General features: G+C 39.3%; 1 protein-coding gene across 3 annotated transcripts in view; it reads right to left on the minus strand.

Moving 5' to 3' along the window:
- ATP13A4 (ATPase 13A4) overlaps positions 1–20,193 on the minus strand; it is a 147,450-nt gene that overhangs the window by 86,440 nt on the left and 40,817 nt on the right. For 2 of the 3 annotated variants that reach the window (XM_045539949.1, XM_045539948.1), the window contains exons 2-5: positions 19,264–19,437; positions 6,518–6,664; positions 849–919; positions 677–757 (exon numbers count right to left, since the gene is read on the minus strand). In XM_045539949.1, coding sequence (XP_045395905.1) covers positions 677–757; positions 849–919; positions 6,518–6,664; positions 19,264–19,437 — 473 coding nt within the window. Of the gene's footprint in view, positions 1–676; positions 758–848; positions 920–6,517; positions 6,665–19,263; positions 19,438–20,193 lie in introns of those variants that run through there. The other variant, XM_045539951.1, reaches the window with a different exon arrangement.

Consider the following 20,193-nt stretch of genomic DNA (forward strand, 5'->3'; position numbering starts at 1 on the left):
CTAGAATGGGGTTGGGGGAAGTGTACGAATCATAGAAATTTAGGAGCAGCAAGAACCTTAATAGAGTCCTTCTCCCACTTTTTATGACTGGAAAACTAAGGCCCAGAGAAGAGAAGATATTTGTTCAAAGGCACAAGGTCTCTTAACATTCAAGTGCCCTCTCTTAGCCTTGCACCTCTGCCTAATAACTGATCTGGAATTGTGTAGCGACACAACTTGCATGATATTCTTCTGGTGCTCCACAATTATTTAACTGTGTTATGGTGTAATATATATTTCTTGATTACAATCAAAACTGCCTTAACTTTATTATTATAATGACCTTGAGAAACATTGTTTAGAGTAGAAAGAGCACTAAGTCTGTAGTGAGAGATATGAGACCCAATTCCTCATCAATCACTTTCCACATGTGTGACCTTGTTCAGGACATTAAACCTATCTGAACCTCAGATTTCTCATCTGTTATATTAGGATGATGATGATGTCTGTTCTACCTCCCCGACAGGGTTGCTCTGAAGGTGAAGTGATATGTATATGAAAGCATTTAATTAAATAATGCTAAATAGAGCATTACAACATTTTCTGATATTAATCAATTAAAATAACTATTTACTGAGCTCTCTATTTGGCTGATAACAGTTCCTTTGAGCTAGTATAGGCAACAATAACATGGTACCTAATTTCTTGTTCTTCTCTTGTTAGACCTGATCCGAATTTTTGATGTATTTTGGCAGAACTGAGCCAGTCTTCCAAAGAGCTAAAATAACAATAACAAAATAGACATATTTAGCAACAATGTTTTGAGATAACATTTTTATTCTTTGAATGCACTTGCTAAAGCAACTTACCCAATTTTCTGGAACTGTCCTTCTAAGTTGTTCCAAACGTATCTTATTTTCTGCACTTTTATGCATCTCACCTGCAAAAGAAAAGGACTAAGAAAGTCTCTAGTTTGAGAATCAGAGAATATACAGCAACTCAGTAAATAAAAAAGCATTTGTGGAAACAGCAAAGATAGAACCTTAATATACTTATTTAGAATTTTATCCTTTTCTAACTTACCCTATCCTTTTCTATTACACAAATGACATTTTTTACTAGAAGTCATCATTCAATCAACATGTATCATGGGCCTACTACATACATAAAGATACAAATAAAACTTAGTGTCTGCATTCTACTACTTTATAACCTAAGAAGGAAAAAAAATTCGAAAAAGACTACACCATATAGTCCAATATATACACGGCAAAAAAGTGAAAATATGATAAAGTCAAAAATACAGTCTTGGGCCAGGCATGGTGGCTCACGCCTGGAATCCTAGCACTCTGGGAGGCCAAGGCAGGAGGATCATTTGAGCTCAGGAGTTCGAGACCAGCCTGAGCAAGAGTGAGACCCCATCTCTATTAAAAATAGAAAGAAATTATATGGACAACTAAAAATCTATATAAAAACAATAAAGGAAACAATCAATACAGTGAAAAGACAACCTACAGAATGAGAGAAAATATTTGCAAACTATGCATCTGACAAGGGTTTAATATCCAAAATATGTAAGGAACTCAAACAACTCAATAGCAAAAAAAAAAAAAAAAAAAAAACTAATTCAATTAAAAATTAGGCAAAAGACCTGAATAGACATTTCTCAAAAGAAGATATACAAATGATATATCTCAAAAGAAGATATACATATCATATATGAAAAAATGCTTAACATCACTGATCATCAGGGAAATACAAATCAAAACCATAATGAGATAGCACCTCATTCTAGTTAAAATGGCTATTGTCAAAAAAACAAAAAATAAATGCTGGCACAGATGAGAAGAAAGGGGAACTCTTATACACTATTGATGGAAATACAAATTAGTGCAGTCATTATAGAAAAGAATATGAAGGTTCCTCAAAAAATAAAAAACAAAACTACCATATGATCCTGCAATCCTGCTATTGGGTATACATCCAAAGAAAATGAAATCACTATGTCAGATATCTGCAATCCCATGTTTATGGTAGCACTATTCACAGTAGGCAAGATATGGCATCAACCTAAGTGTTCATCAATGAAAGAATGGATAAACAAAATGTGGTATATACACACAAAGGAATACTATTTGGCCTTAAAAAGAGGAAAATTCTGTCAATTGTGACAACATGGATGAGTCTTGAAGACATTATGGTAAGTGAAATAAGCTAGACACAGTAAAGTGTGATCTTACATGTAGAATCTAAACAAGTTGGTCTCACAGAAGTGTAGAGTAGAATAGTGGTTACCAGAGGCTGAGGTGCATAGAGGGGAGAAGGGGATGCAGGGGAAGTTGGTCAATGGGTACAAAGTCAGAGGTAGGAGGAATAAGCCCTGGTGTTCTATTGCATGGTAGGGTGACTATGGCTGATAATATTGTATTATATATCTCAAAATAGCTAGAAGAGAGGATTTTGGATGTTCTCACCACAAAGAAATGATAAATGTATGAGGTGATGAATATGCTAATTATCCTATTCAATATATATGTATTGAAACATCACATTTTACCCCATAAATATGTACAATTATTATGTGTCAATTAAAAACAAATTTCTAGTAGCCACACTAAACAAGTAAAAAGAGAGAGAAAAGAAGAAACACTGAAGAAGATTAGGCTGATAGTAAATACTAAGGGAGAGAAAAGGTTATTACAAAAAAAATGGGAGGCGAGGTGTGGTGGCTCATGCCTGTAATCCTAGCACTCTGGGAGGCTGAGACAGGTGGATCACTTAAGCTCAGGAATTCGAGACCAGCCTGAGGAAGAGCAAGACCCTGGTCTCTACTAAAAATAGAAAAATTAGCCAGGTGCAGTGGAACACGTCTGTAGTCCCAGGTACTCAGGAGGCTGAGGCAGGAGGATCGCTTGAGCGCTGGAGTTTGAGGATGCTGTGAGCTACGATGATGCCACTGCACTCTACCCAGGGCGACAGAGTGAGAAAAGGAAAAAAAAAGAAAGAAAGAAACAAAAACAGAAAAAATATGTTCCAGGAATAAGGTTCTGAGGGCATTAGCAGTGGGAAGAAAAGGGAAGGGTTAATATTTATGGCAATTGTGCCTTGTTGCTTCTGATTTCTTTAAGCAACTTTATATGTGAATCTGAATTTTCATGAACTGATGACCTAAGCACAAAGAGAAACAGTGAGACTGTCATATTGCTATGGAGCAATGTAGTACTCCCAGTTTATTTATTGGACTCCTCCAGAAAGCTTTAAAAATTATGGCTTTTTAATTTAAGTCCCATTTATTTATTTTTGTTGTTGCTGTAATTGCCATTGGGGGATAAAAACTTACCTATCGGGTACAATGTACACTACTCTGGTGACAGGCACACAAAAAGCCCTGATTTCAGCTATATACAATTCATCCATGTAACAAAACACTTCTACCCTCCTCAATATTTTGAAAAAAAAAAATACTGCTGTCTGGGTCTCCCCCCATCCCCAGAGATTCTGATTTAATTTGTCTGCAGTGCATCCTGGGCATAAATACTTTTATAATAATTTGCCCTAGACAATTTGAATGTGCAGCCAAAGCTGAGAACAGTGATTAAGGCTTCCTTTTATAGCTATTGTGGTACTTGTGTCCTTGAGAACTTCAGCTAAATTTCTCTGCACCTCAGTGTCCCCATGAATAATCAAGGCAATGGAACAGATTATGTTTAAGTTTCACTTCAGCTCCTATGCATATATTCTATACCTGTGAATATTAGTCAGTATAACCATTAGGTAAATTCTAAAACTGGAAAGAGTATATAGCTGGTACATAATAAGTGCTCAATATGTTTTTCATTAAATAGATGAATGAATGCTTTGTCAAACCACATGACAGCTAGAAATGCAGTTTAACTCCCTATGCTCCGCGATCAAGGTTACCTCAAATGAATTTTAACCCTATCCACTAGTTACCAAGTAAGAGCATAAAATGCTGTATTTTTTTTTATTTTTCAGAATGATTTATTTCAGTAAGGCTGTTTGCAAAATAACTTATTTAAAATAAACCCTATTTATAATTGATTCTCAGTATAAAATTGGAGTGAATTGTCAGTGGGGATGATACTTCCTACATAAGCTGCAAATGAGAGAATGGAAAGAAATTTGAAAGTGACCAGCCCTGGGGTGTATCAGCCATCAGGGCCCATGTTGGAATCTCAAGTTTCTTGCCTCACAACTTTTCTCTTCAGTATCCCCTGCAATTTTGCAAATAGAGCAGGGTTGTAGTCATAACTAATATTTATTGAGCATTTTAGGATTTTTCACACATTATCTTTAGTCTTTTTATCATCCTCTGGTAGGGCAGATATTATTTTCATCTTCACTTTGCACCTGAAGTGCATTTTGATTAAGTAACCTGCAAGGCTGAAATTTGAACTTCAGTCCATCTGGCTCCAAAGCTCAGTCTCTCAAAGGATATAATATTCAAGGTAGACTCAAAAAAAAAAAATCCAAAATCCCTTAACTTCAGGATTCAAGTTGTATAAAGTGAGGTTGCCTACTTATTAATTTCATAAATTTGAAAATCTGTGTTAGAAAAATTGTAAAGGTCAAATTGTGGTAGAATGTGAAGCCCCTGCTCAGTTAGAGAACCTCTATCAAGCAGCTGTGAAACCACAAACTGAGATTCAGAAATTTATAAAACACAATAGACACGGGACATCTGCAAACGAAGGCAGCAATAATGAGGATAAAGGGGTTACTGTTAAGTTTTACCTCAGTCCAGAAAATGGAAAATTCCATTACCTTCTGGCAATTTCTGAGGCCATTCTTGCAGAGTGAGAAGGATGGCTCCATCATAGACCTTTTAAGCATCTTTGATATTCTCCCGGCAGGCAACATCTCTGCCTGAGTTTATCTGCTTCTCGTATCACCCTCAGAGCCTCTGGAGGCTGGTAAGAGGATGTTAAGGGTAATAATTGCAAAGGGTGATGTTTATTTGCCCATTTTCTGGAACTTAAGACCAGGAAACAGTAATTAGGAAACTGAAAATCTGTTGCAGGGTGCATTTTATCTTTCTGCTTAGGAATCAGGAAGATTCCTCTCCCCAGGCTTCCTGTTCTTCATCTCTTGTTGGAACATGTTATAAGAGCATCCTGTTTAACAGGTTAAGTGCTGGGTTTCTGCTTTACATGCAATCCTACCAGATGGTCCTTAGAATCTCCTCTTAGACTACATTTGTAAACCTGACATAATTCTTTGCTGCAATGTCCAAACTCCCCTTAACTGGCCCTAAATGGTTATCATCTTGGTATTGTTATTGTCCTTGCTATTAGTGTCATCATGGCTAAGCCCGTGATATGACAGCCCTCTGACTTTAATGAAAGTTTCAGCCCATATTATGAATATAGCTCATTGCAGTTCACAAACCACTTTAATTTCTATATTCTCATTTTAGGTTCACAATAGCCCTGAGAAACAGGCAGAGAAGGGGTTATTACCCTTATTTTATAAGTAAGAAACTCAAGAGTCAGAGAGGCAGTAACTAACAAAACGGTCTATACCATGAGCTGGTAGCGGAAAATATCAAAATTTTCCATTTCAAGAGCTCTGCCCTTTTCTTTAAATTCTGTTTATTTATTTGACCATTTCTTCATTTTTCTGTCCGCTTACTTATTTGATGCAATTAAAGATATTAGAATTTCAGAGCGATGAAACTCTTGAGGACATAGGTAGATTTAGGAAGCCTACTTTTCCGGGTGAATATTCACCTAACAGATGAGGTTCTGTTATTTGGAGGTACTTGACCTTTTTTGTTTTTGTTTATTTTGGCAGTTAAGACAACTGGGTGATAACAATTGATAATAGAAAAATTATTCAGTAATTGACTTTTATTATTTTTAAAAATTAACCTTGAGCTCATAAAACTAATTTGAACAGCTGACTACACATATATAAATATAAGAGAAAACATTCTTTCTTATACTATAAATGTGTTTTTAATATGAATGTTAACTGGTCATAATCCAAGCAGTACTAATTTAATATGATGAAAAGGGAGTAACCCAAACACATTTGAATGACAAGAATTCAAAATAAGATTATTCTGCAGGCTTAGGCAAACTTCCTGGGATTTCCTGGGTGACTACATTTACTGTAAGATTAGCCCTGTTGCACAAGTTATATTACAGGCCATAATGCTAGTAAGAGCTAATATGCATTGAGCACTTACTAAGTACCTGGCATCATATTTATTTTTGTATTCCTTAATTTATTGAATTTCATCAATTAATGCTTGAGATAGGCATTATAATTGTCATTTTATAGGTGAGAAAACTGAGGCTCAGCAGAGTTAAGTAACTGATTTGAGATTGTACTGTTTACAAGGATGAAGCTGAGATTTGAACTGAGCTCTGTCTCACTCCAAAGTTCATGTTCTTTGTAACCTTCTACACTGTCAGTTGAGGATTGGCAGAGTGGATGACCTGAATTCAACCTTATATCTCGGGGGAAAAGATTAAATTTCTCTGGTATCAGCGGTAGCCATAAATTTTCTTACCTTTAGATCTGGCTTTCTTATGGCTCTATTTATGATACACTCCTCATCTGTAATGAGAGGGTGGTCAGGAGTGAGACCAACTGCGCTGTTTAATGATGACAGGTAGATCCACATTACCTTTTTCCGAGAGTAAATTTGATATTCATCCTGAGGAAACAGACACCAAAACCCCCATGAAGTTAAAAGAAGTCATCAGGCTATAATTCAACCTAAAAAACATCATCTTAATATAATTCTGTAAATGTTTGGAGTTGGTGAACATTCTAGACAGAATGATATGCCTCTGAAAGGTGGTAGACAAAGAGCCTTGATGGGAAAAGACTTGTCATCATTTACTGAGGAATCTGGATGTGCCCATGGGGCAATGACACATATAATCAAGCTGAGAGGCAGGAGGCACTTGCTCAGAGGAGAGGTAGTTTACACCATTACCTTCCAGCCCATGGCCAGATGCAAAATTTCATCTGGGAAAAACAAAAACAAGCATTCTAAGGATATCTGTGGATCTTGGAGGGTGAGGAAACAAGTCAATCAAACCATTCCCATCGTTAGAAGCTTAACTTAAATTTCACCTCTTCCAGAAGAACCTCTTCAGCACCCTTCCTCCAGGAAAAAAAAAAAAAATCAAACAAACAAACAAAAAAACCTGTCATTTTACTAACTCTGAGAGATTTTAAATGTCCCTCTTTTGTGCTCCTAATCATTTTCTGCCTGTATTCTCTTAGTTCCATCTAGACTATCTTAAAAATAGGAATTACGTTTTATTGTTCCTTGTCTCCCGATTGGTGTGGAGCACTGAGACCTGCTCAATGAGAGTCTGATGAATGGATGAAAGAGACTGAAGGTGTGGACCAAAAGTGCCCAAGGTAACTGTCAAGATGCTAGCACAGGTGGGATTGAAGAAGATACCTTATTGCATGATCCTAATTGAAATTGATTCCCTTTGCAGTGCACTGATGACTTCATCATGAAATTAAATAAGAGGCAGCAGCACTGGATTGAGCAGCACAATGGTCCCTTAGAGACTGATATGATAATAGCAGTAGTTAGGATCTGAATGGGTAAATCCTAAACATAAAACCCACTTGGATGTCTGACAAACCTCAGGAGCTAAGAACAATAAGGGAAGTCAGGCTCAGGAACAATTTTATGCCTGGGAAATGCATGTCAGAGCTAGGAATTGTCTCCACCACCTCATCCACTTTTGCCATGAAGAGGATCCTAGCTGACTCTGCAAAAGGCAGACAGGAGAAAATATAGTCGTTGCAGCTAATCTCTAACATTAATTCTCCTCAGGAGAAGCCCACCTTCATGCCTTTGCTCCTGCTGCCCCCTTAGCTTGGAATACACATCCTCCTCTCCTCTCCTTAGTCTTCACAGGGCTACATCCTACCATCCTTCGGGCTCCAGCTCAAAGTCCATGCTCTGGGAACCTCTCTAATTTCTCTGGGTCTTCTCACCTCCAAACCATCAGGGTACTCGAGATTCTTACCACATTCTACCCTTCGCCTATCCACCTTCTCACTTCTCTTGGACTGTAGGTAAGGGCTGCATTCGAGGCATGTCTGTGCTCCAGCCAGGTCTAGAACAGATTCTGAGAGAAAGAGAAAGAGATAGAGATGAGAGAGAGAGAGAGAGAAAGAGAGAGAGAGAGAGACTGAAAGAGATAGGGAGGAGCAAGGAACAAAGGAACAGGGGAGCAGAGGACAGGTGAGGGGAGGAGGAAACATCCTTACTGGAAATTTGAAAATTGAAGAATTAATTTTAAAAACCAATGAAATTGGCTATTACCATATGGATAAAAAATAACTAAATCAAATCAAATCACATTTGCAAGGAGTTACCTTCAGAGCCTAAGAATGACTGAAGATGGCTACATTTCCAGTGACTGAGCCATTGACCTGGGATATGTTCTAGGTATGGCAGAGTAGGCAACCAACTCTCTGGAACACACCTTAAGACATAGTTCAGTATAGCTTTGCCTTTGACCTCATCAAAGGAGGCTTTGTTGTGAGAAGAACATTGAGTTTCTAATAACAATAATAATAATAACCTTTATTTAACACTTACTATGTTCTAGGCACATAGTGCTACATATGTATTATTTTATTTAATGTCAAAAACCCCACAAGGTAGTTACTGTTCATTATCCTCCCATTTAATAGGTGAGGAAGCAAAGACACAGTTGGTAACTATTAGAGCAGGGATTTAGCAGCCCTCCTCCCCCCTCCCCGTTCACCCCCTCCAGAGTCCCCTCTCACCCTCTGTTCTAGTCTACATCTTACTAAAAAATGCAATTTGATTGGGCTGCCCTTTTTAGATCCGGCCTGAACTGGGACTTCCAAACAACAAAGTTTCAGTGAAAAATTTGGTAAGAAAACACATAATTTGTAGGTAAATTGGAACACAAATTATAAAAGAGCCATCAAGACCAGAGACTTCTGGCCACCAAGTGAGGACAATTAGGAAGACAGCTACTCTTGATCCTCCTAAGTGAATTAAAATAATATTAACTATTATTTTTCATACGATTACTTAGCAGTTTATAAAAACTTTTTGTACTAGTTATCTTATTTTAGGCTTACAATTTTCCAAAGTCAGTATTATCATTATTTTCACCTTGCAGATGAGAAAACTCACCATCAACAAGGCTAAGGATTGCTCCAGACAGTCTGCAATTGATAGTAGGAGTAGAACAGGGACCAGAGTTCAGATCTTCTCACTCTAAATCTTGGCTCCTTTTTCTTTCTTTCTTTCTTTATTTTTTTAGGCAGGGTCTCGCTTTGTTGCCCGGGCTAGAGTGAGTGCCGTGGCGTCAGCCTAGCTCACAGCAACCTCAAACTCCTGGGCTGAAGCGATCCTCCTGCCTCAGCCTCCCGAGTAGCTGGGACTACAGGCATGCGCCACCATGCCCGGCTAATTTTTTCTATATATATTTTAGTTGGCCAGATAATTTCTTTCTATTTTTAGTAGAGACGAGGTCTCGCTCTTGCTCAGGCTGGTCACGAACTCCTGACCTCGAGCGATCCACCCGCCTCAGCCTCCCAGAGTGCTAGGATTACAGGCATGAGCCACCGCGCCCGGCCCTTTTTCTTTATTTTGACAAATTGTCGCATGGTGTTTGTGGCCCGTGTGTGAAAATCACTTGGAATTGTGCACTGTGTAACAAATAGCACCCAGTTTCTCACAATCTCTGCTCTCCTGGCAGCACAGAATCTGATTCCCAAAATCAAGCTGCCACCCTCTGGCCCTGTGTGACAGCAAAGAGACCTGCAGACTGCAATGCCTAAAAAGGGGAAAGCAAAGTGGACCACTGGAACTTGCAGGTTCTCAAAGGCCAGTGTTAATCCAATGCACCTTAATCCATGCCTTAGTCTATGTGACAATTAAAAACTGCAATTCATCTGTATATCTACATTTGGCTACACCTTAAAGCATCGCTAAATCAGAGGTGCTCAGATACACAAGTATTTGCCTTTAAGCTCATTTTCTGTCATCCCTTTTATTCCGAAGCCCAATAATTCATAATTCTGCATAATGCAAAGTAGAATTCTATCAGCAAAATAAAGTATAGGATAGTTAGACAACCATTTTTCTTAAAGTAGGGGAGTGACACTGACTTCTCTCTTGTTTATCACTCTGTTGAGGACTCTGTCAAATCACCCAGCTCTTTAATGGGTGGTTTTTTTTTTTAAGGAAAGAAATGGAAGGCAACTATGTCAATGTCGAGTGATCACTTGGGACAATATCATCAGCTTCTCTCAGTTTTCAGTTTGGTGTTGTTCCAGTATGGAAAGAGCACAGGCTTGAGACCTGAGTGCACATCTCAGCTCCAAACTGTCTTGCAACTCTCAGCCTATTTTTCTTTATCTGGCCAATGGGGATAATAATATCACATTTCATGGATGTTTGAAGGATTAAATGAAATAATACATAATGCACCTGGTCCAAGGTCTGGCCCATAGCAGGGAGGCTGCTGCTAGTTGTCTTGCGACTCTGTGCTGCATTTTTCATAGCATATTGTTCCTGAGATATTTTTGTAAATAGGAATTTATTTTCCCTTTGAGGAAACTTTAGAATCTCTGAGAGTCTCTATTTTTCCTTTCTGGAAAAGAATCATCTTTACGTGGAAATGCATCTCCCTCTTTAGTCTGTTTCCCAGCTCTCTTCCAAGCAGTCAATGATCTGTAAAAAACTTAAATGCACCAGAGGGTCTACCATTTTAAATAATCCATTTATAATGCAAATAATCCAGACTGTTTGCCTGGCAAATGTGGACTTTTACATCAAGTCTCATTGAGAAGGCTTTACTTCCTCTTTATCAAAAGAATTAACCAGATCAGTGCTTGAACTCTAAAAAAAGTAGGTTTTAAAATAATTCAAGAGTGCATCTCAAAAGTTGAATATACACAAAGGACCAATGTTTGAGCAGGACAGAAAAATAGAGGAAGAAACCTGGACATTTCTTATTTCCTGTGACCTTGCGTTTTCTGAACATGGATGCCAGATTAACTTACATATTTGAATGAAGCAAGTGATCTAGCTTATCTCACTCTAACCTTTTGCTAAAAGTACTTCATCCCTTGGAATTTAAAAGTAGTGTAATGGGGCTGGGCACAGTGGCTCATGCCTCTAATCCTAGCATTTTGGGAGGCCGAGGTAGGAGGATCACTTAAGCCCAGGAGTCTGAGACCAGCCTGGGCAAAATAGAGAGACTCTGTTTCTATAAAATACACACATGCACGCACACACACACACACACACACACACACGCACACACACACATATATGTTAAAAAATTATCCAGGCATGGTGGCACATGCCCGTAGTCCCAGCTACTTGGGAGACTGAGGCAGGAGGATCACTTGAGCCCAGGAGTCTGAGGTTGCAGTGAGCTATGATCACATCACAGCACTCTAGCCTGGGCAACAGAGTGAGATCTTGTCTTAAAAAAAAAAAAAAAAAAGTAGGGTAATGGTCACTTCAAGTTCAGGCCAATGCTATGACTTCTCTTATATAGGAGTTTATTATACAATATACACTATACTATATATAGGAGTTTACTGTACTTCTGAGGCTTGCCTTTAAAAGAACTGATTACAAATTTCTAAAGAGATATTAAAAAATCTCTTTCCTTCTCTTGGCCAGACCCACTGATGTTCTGGATACCCTGACCTCAGATTCCTAATGTTGCTTAGCTGGAAAAGGTTGACAATGACTAGAATATAGGATTTAGTTCTAAGATACATAGAAAAAGTTCTAAGTTTTAGAGAAATCTCACACTAATTATCATCTCAGTACTCCACCCTGGGACATGCTGTCCCAAAAAGGGGAGGGGCAGGAGGGACAAAGTGGTGAAGTTATATGACAAAGCAAAGGCTATGTCTATGTTTGTATGCAAAAAAAAGAAATCTGGAACAACTCAGCATATATTTGGGGGAGATTGGGGTTTTTTGGCTTGTTTTGTAGTTGTTTTTTGAGGGGAGGGGGAGCAGTGGATTAGCTGGTTCATTGTCTGAAACATCTGGAGATACAGTGTGCAGTAAACAGTTGACCAAGGCCTGTGGAGCACCTGAATGCCAGGCACAGTCTTCATCATAGCACTTTACGCATATTACCTCTCTCATCCTCACAAGGAGGCATGTATGATCATCGGCCCTGCTTAACAGAAGGAAAAATGGAGGCAGAGAGGGGTTAATTAACTTACTGTTATGGGCTGAATTGTGTCTTCTCAAAAGCCCTAGCCTCCAATATATTTGGAGACAAGGCCTTTGAGGAGGCAATTAATGTTAAACGAGGTCATAAGGGTGGCACGCTAATCCAATAGGACTGACGGTCACACAGACAAAGAAGAGACACCAGTGGTGCCACAGCACAGAGGAAAGACCATGTGAAGACACAGCAAGAAGGTTGCTGTTTGCAGGCCAGGAAGAGAGGCCTCACCAGAAACAGACTTTGCTGGCACCTAGATCTTGGACATTTACAGCTTCCAGAACTATGACAATAAATTTATGTTGTTTAAGACACCCAGCCTGTGGTATTCTACTATGGCAGCCCTAGCAGACAAATACATTGCCCAAGGTAGGTCAAGAGCAGTGCTGGGAACCCAATCCAGGCACTCAGGAACTAGAGTTTGTTCTTAAACCACTTCAATGCTACCTCTGTAGAGTCTGGTCACTGCTCAGAGAGTAACAAGATCTTTAGTTCCAACTCTAGTTCAACTCTCAGTAGAAGTTTTGCTTCTACTTCTTACAGCTATAGGACCCTGAGCATTTTGTTTCTCTATGCCTCCATCTATAAAATGGGAGGGGGGGAGGATATATTCTCTACTGGTAAGGACCAAATGAGATAACATGTATGTAAATGTTTTGAAAAATATTAAATCATAATATAAGTGGCCCTGTGTTATAAAGGGTAATGGCCTCAAAGCTATTTGTCTTGGTAGAGATTTATTGAAGGAAATAAAATTACAGCCAGATAGGAGGAATAAGTTCTAGGGTTCTATACCACTATAGGATTGCTATAGTTAGCAATAATATATTATATAGTTTCAAATAGCTAGAAGGAGGATATTGAACATTCCCAACACAAAGAAATGAGATGATATACATGCTAAATATAAATGAGAAACGAGATGATATATATGTTAATTACCATGATCTGATCACTATACATTATATGTATGGAAACATCATTATGTACCCCATGAATATGTACAATTATTATTTGTCAATTAAAAATAAAATTAAAAAACAAAACAAACAAAAAACCTATTTGTCTTAACATAGAGTCATCTCTCAGAGGCCAGACCACAGAATTGCAGATTTCTGGCTGGATGTCTAATGAAAAATCAGGTTGAATTGTGGGGTGGGGGAACAGGATTCAGAAGAGAATTGTACTTAAATGAAACATAATAGTATGTTCTCTTATTTTCTCAACTGTGACATTTCACTTTAATATTTTTGTAATAAAATGCTGGTAGCTAACATGAGACTTTTTATTACAGGTTTGTTCCAATTCTACTTATGCAACTGAATTAGATAAATGTTGAACCCCGCTGTAGCCATGTGCTGGGGGCTGTGAGGATGAAAAGTAAGTCACCATCCCTGTCTTCCAAAAGGTTATAATCTAACAAAATAATAAGCTATGATAAGGAGTATAGCATAGTGAGAGACCTCAGAATATAGAAAGTCTGAAAGTTTAGGTTCAAGTTCTTTGCCCATGCAATTCCCTCTCGCTAGACAACTCTCCATGGTGACTCTCTCCTCCAGCCACCATCACCTTGTAACTCTTATCTTTTGTACCTCAGGAAAGGCTTTCCTGACTTTTCTGATCTGGTCAAATCTCTATTATATAATCCTACCAGGACCATGAACCTTTCCTAAGTACTACATAGCACTTTTAATAGTTGGATTTTTACATTTATTTGTGTAGTAATCTGATAAGCTGTATAAGGTCAAGAATCTTGGTTTAATTAATCAATATACTTCCCTTCACACCCCACTCTCTCTCTCACACACACACACACATACACACACACACATACACACACACACACACACACACACACACACCTGCCCATGAGCTAGCACTGTTGGCCGACGTACAAACTGTTCATCAAATTTATGAAGCAAAAAGGGACAGGAGAGAAATCTTGACTTTGATATTTACTAGGTTATAAAATCATTTGTTCTCTCTGTATCCTCATCTATAAAATGGAGGTGATAATGCCCATTTTCCAGGGTTGTTATGAGAATTAAATAAAATAATTGATGACATACTGTTTTTAAAACTGTAAAGTGAACAGCATTTTAACACAAGGCAGACTGCAAAAAGCACTACAGTAGTCAGCAATGGAAACACAGAGCTGATACAGAATGTGTGTTAACTCCCTCCAGAATTAGGGCAGAGAATGAATCAACAAAGACTCCATAGAGAAGGTGAGATATTGCTGAGGAATGAGGTTTTAATAAGCAGAGATCAAACACCTACTTTCTATGATACATTTAGCTCATAGAGAATGTGCCTCTGTGTGTGGAGTGTGTGTTGACTCAACACTAGAATGTCACTCTGTGAGGACAAGAATCTCCACCTGTTTTGTTCATAGCTGTGTTTACAGTGTCTATAACAATGTCTGGTATATGGCTGGTGCTCAGTAAATACTAACTGAATGAATAAATAAGGGAATGAATGAATGGAGGAGAGAGGGACTATCAGAAGAAACTTTGTGGGTAAAATCATGAACAAAGCAAAATGGCTGGTTCCTGTAGAAATTCGTGCTGGTGTAGGGAGCGCTGGCTGTGAGAGACCCAGGTGTGGCAGCAAAGCAGGAAGGGGAGGAAGTAAAGGAGCTGGTAACCACAAATGCTGCCGACTGCCAAGAGGCTGGTTCTCAGAGTTTCCAAGTTTTGGAACTAAAGCCCCTAGCGTGACTTCTTTCTTCCTTTCCATCCTTCTTTCCTTCCTTTCCTTCTTTCTTTTTCTTTCTTTCTTTTTCTTTTTTTTTTGACAGAGTCTCACTCTGTTGCACCTGCTTACAGTGCAGTGGCATCCTCATAGCTCACGGTAACCTCAAACTCCTGGGCTCAAGCGATTCTCCTGCCTCAGCCTCCCGAGTAGCTGGGACTACAGGCATGGGCCACATAGCCCAACTAATTTTTCTATTTTTAGTAGAGATGGAATCTTGCTCTTGTCAGGCTGGTCTTTGAACTCCTCAGCTCAAGTAATCTCCCGCCTCAGTCTCCCAGAGTGCTAGGATTATAGGCATAAGCCACTGCGCCCATCCTGCCTTGCCATCTTTCACTGAAACCAAAGGGAAAATGCTCCCCGTTAAAACATCAAACTGAAGTGCCTTGAATCAGGCCTCATTACTAATCATCACAAAATCATGCATCTTTGACAACAGGTCACATGCAATGACAATGAAGGAAAACCTGTGTTTCTAATAACCATAAAGATGAAAACTATGAAAATTATCAGGAGCATCTGAATTCAAAACACCAATGAATGTAAATCATGTTATTTGCATAGAAATGTGGCATTGCTACAGATACTAATTAAAATTCAAAAGTAGGGGAATAATGAATAAATGCCCCTTTTAAAATTATAAAATAAAAATGTAATTACTCTTATCTTTTGGAAAAATCTCACTGTTAAAGGTACTTGATAAGAGAAGAGGGGTGGAAAATAAACTGTGTACTGAAGACTTTCAATCAGTACATTGTGGCCTTTTTTTCTTTTTTAGTGTTAAGAGATGACTACCTAATCAGTATCTGTGCTAATGATCCGTAATCTTACCAGTGTGAGATTGATGATAAATACCAAGTACTGATTTTTTAATAGCGTGAAGAACAGATACACCACACATTTTCAGGTTGGAGTCATCCAGTCCTCCTAAATGGGAAGTCGTTACAGTCCAGCTATTGTAAAGTAATTCAAATAAAATCTTTGTAAGGTGTCATTTTAATGCAAATAACCTAGCAGAAGACTTTTAAACTATTAGTGCCCAAAGCTTATTTTTATCTAAGTCTCAGATAGTAAGAATGTTTGAAATAATTGAATTCTTGTCTAATTACATAAAGACTAATTTAGAACCTCATTTATTTGGAGAGTCTCTGGCATAGCAAATCCATTTAAAGTGACACACAAGAGCAGGTAATTAAAAATTAAAGTTGAAATCAAGATGAAAAAGGCAAGATTGAAGCTGGTTTAGACTGCTTTGATTAGTTGCAGAGGGGAGTGGAATGCAAGAGAGGCTTGATAGACTTTTAAAGATGTGAAGATACAAAGAAAGAGGCGGGATGATGGAATGCAGCGCCCAGAGGCACCAATACTTTTGAGCCTTTCCAGTATATGTCCAGTTGCAAAGCTAACTACATGTACCTAGGAGAGATCACCTGGCCGAGTATGAAGGAGAGCTGGGATTCACAGCCACAGAACACCTTCCTCAGGTCTGTTAGCCTGGAAGGGATTGCCTGAGCAATACGGAAAGGGGCCATCAGCCAGATAAGCAGGGCCATTAGGCATGGTGTCCCTTGTGTGTAGCAAGTTCTTTGTATAGAAAGCTCTTGGAGTGGCTTGAGCAATCATGCGCGTGCACGCATGCACACACACACACACACACACACACACACTTAAAATGGTCTTTGATGATGGATTTTATAGTTTGCAGGTAGCTTTTACATACATAATCGCACCTCATTCTCACACGAGCCCAAGAAAGAGCAAGTACTATCCTAGCCCCATTTTGTAAGTGGAGAAATCAAGGTCCTGAAAAGTTAGGTAACAAATCTAAGGTGCTAGGATTAGAAGTCAAAACTTTAGACTCCAAATCCCCAAAATGCACCATCTCCTTGTTTGGTGATATATTTTTTTTCACTCTTAGATTTTTCTTTCTCTTTTCTCCCTCTTCATTTTTCTTTTACCTATTTCTCTCTCCATTTCTGTTACTTTTCTCCCTTCCTTTTTCATTTCTTTGCCCATTTCCTCTTATTTCTGTCTGTTGCTTGACTCTGCCAGCAACCTCAGAGAGCACAGTTCGGCTAACCCAACGTTCTCAGATCGGAAGTCTGCTGATGCACTCTGAAAGGCAGCAAGCTTTTCTGTTTGTAAGGCTCTGTTTCTACTGCAGCAAAAGCATTACCTCCTGTGAACTAGTTGAGGGCATGGATGTACCTGCAGGGTAGAGTTAAATTCCTTTCCTGCCCAGAAAATAAGAATCTTATTTAAGTTCACATGGAGGGATGATCCATGAAAGATTCCAAAGATAGAGTCTTCCATAAATAATGATGTCCTTGCTCTGGGCCCCAGAAAGCAAACTTTTCTCTACCTTTGCCCTAGCGAGACACTCAGGCTGTGTATGGGAGGGCCACTTATACCGCTTTGCCAAATCTAGATTATTCTCCTTGAGACTGTATAAATATATACTGTCTGAGCCATAAATGAAATGTCCATGTCCTTATTTCATCCCCAAAGATCAAGAGAGTTCATAAATGGGAGTGATAACTATTTACAATAGTTTTTCTCAAAATGTATCCCCTTATACCAGAAACATTAGCATCACCTGAGAACCTATTAAAAATGCAAATTCTTGGGCCCCAGTCCAGATCTCATGAATTAGAAACTCTGGGGTGGGCCCCAGCAATCTGCTTTAATAGGCCCTCTAAATTATTCTGATGTAGTTGAAGTTTAGGAATCACTGGTCTAAGTATAGTGCAATGGGAACAGCCCTAGACTAGAAGCTAAGACACATAGGACTTAGTCCTGCTTGGGCCCCTCACTCACATAAGAAGAGCTAGAGGACATTGAGTCACCTCCCCAAGCCCCATTTCATCACCCAGCATATGAAGAAGTATTACTTGGTGGGTTCCAGGCACTTTTCTATCATGCACATTCTGTATGTCTTCATGAAGAATGTTTTGAGGCATCAATAGAGTACATGCTCCAACCCAATGTTATCAGTATGACTCATTCTTACTCCACAGTAACCTCTTGCTTTCTTAAAGTCTTGAAGCTTATTCTCCAAGAATCTCTAGTTAAATTATAGTTGGACTTGCGAGGAGGTGCCTCTGCTATCACCATACCGTAGCTCATGTGTCAGCTAAACTGGGACATAAAACAGGTGTGGGACCAGGATCCAAAAATGAGGGGTGGGGTTGGCCCCAGTGGAGCAAGTCCACAAAGATAAACCTTGGTCAACTCTCAATTTCATTAAAGTTTAGCCCTAGCTTTGTGAGATTGATTCTGGATTGAAATATAGACTTTTTTTTGTTCAGTTATAAGGCTTGTTGCTATTCTCCCCTTCTTACTGCATTAAATAGAATATTTATCTGGAGAGATTGCCATATATAAAAGAAGTAAAACTCCCAGCAGAGGATGATTTATCAAAAATGTGGTTGTCATTCTGGGTCATTTTGGCTCAGTAAAAGTCATCCAGAAGAGGGTCCTCCATGAGACTGTCCTTTCACTCCCCTCAATGGCAATATCCCCTTCAGCCTGCCCACCACCTATTAATGGAATCACTACCACATGCAGGAACTGGGGGTGCAGCAATTAACAGGTTAGAAATGGTCACTTCCCCTGTGCAGCTGATAGTCCTGCAGGAATTATGCACATTGTCTAAGTGTTATAAGAGCTATGAGGAACTGGCGTGGGAACAAATACAGGGAAACTCACCTAAGACCAAGGCCTTGTAGAGGGAGGAAACTGCCTCAGGGGCAAGATGGCTGCATTTTTACCCTTGTATATCTGCAGAATGCCACCCACCCCCATCAATAACTGTGGCTCTCTCAAATCAGCATGGAAAGGCAGAATCATCCTCAGAGGCATGTTCCCCACCTCCTCCCCAACTCTTCCCCTCCCTTCCTCCAGAGTCACTCCAGTGGGGAGAATAGCCAAGGATATGTCAGGGTTTGGGGGGAAAGGTCAGTGTGAATCTTGTAGCCTGTAGCCTGACTTAACTACCTCACACTATCTGTTATTTTTAGCTATTAACATGGTTATTCCCTGCTCTAACATTCACAAAACTCACAATTTTAAAAGAAATATCCCATGAAATAAGTCTTCTTAATCAAATCCCATCATACACAAATTATTGAATTCTTGGTAGATGAAAGGCTATGATAGAACTTAAGACTGGAGCCTCCGCCTGCTACCCTCTGTGTGCACATCTCCCCCAGCCATGCTCCATGGTGTCCAAGAAAAAGGGCCACCAGATACAAAACCAAATACAAAAGGTACACACTTACTGTTGTCCTCAGCAACACAACATCTGCTTCTTGCAAGGAACATGGGACACAATTTGCCCATACGTGCCAAGCTGGCCTCCAATAAAACACCAGGGGGAGGATTCCAAATGAAAAGATGGATCCAGCAATGCAGAGGGTTTGCCGGCAGCCTTGAGTCCGATAGCCAAATATCTCCTGGGACAGAATAAAAATGACCCCAAATATTGGTTAAGCATAATAAACAATAAGTGAGCAAATACTGATTTTAATGATGGAACTGAAGGCAGAGTGTGAAGGAGTTGAGGAAGGTAGAGAGAGGCCAGGGTGAAGGATGGAGAGAGTGGAGAAGGATTCTTGACAAATAAGTATAAGACACGATCTCAGACCTCAAGAAGTTGCAGTCTAACTGGGAAAATCATTTCCTATGATTTGAGCACCTAGTTACCTTGTGGCAAGCACTATGCTAGGTGTTCAGATATATTGTCTTGTTCAAGTCTCCCAGTCATACCTACCCCTGTATTATACCTGAAATAAGGTAATATTATCTTCATTTTATAAATAATGGGACTGAGCTCAGAGTGGCTAAATGGAATGACTTGTCCAAGGCCAAACAGCTGGGAAGTTCCACTGCTAAGATTCTAATCCAGCTCTGTCAGTTACTGAGTCTTGAGTTTGATCCACAGCCCTAGCAGACATGACTACAAGCCTTGTGACAGGAATGCTCGCTGATAGCTGTAACCAGACCCTCCCCTTGGCTGGAACCAGCTGCCTCATGAGCAAGAGAGACTAGAACTAGGCCTTGAGTTTGGAGTCAGGATTTGGTGAAAGTATTTGAGCACAGAGGATTAACAAGTAAATGCCAACCTGAGTTTGGGAGTTTGAGGTAGAGCTATGCCTTCCCACACTCCTCCCTTGTTTAGTTACAAAAAGAATTTTATATCAAGGGGGAAC

This window comes from Lemur catta, chromosome 1 (assembly GCF_020740605.2).
Source record: "Lemur catta isolate mLemCat1 chromosome 1, mLemCat1.pri, whole genome shotgun sequence".
Taxonomy (NCBI): Eukaryota; Metazoa; Chordata; class Mammalia; order Primates; family Lemuridae; genus Lemur; species Lemur catta.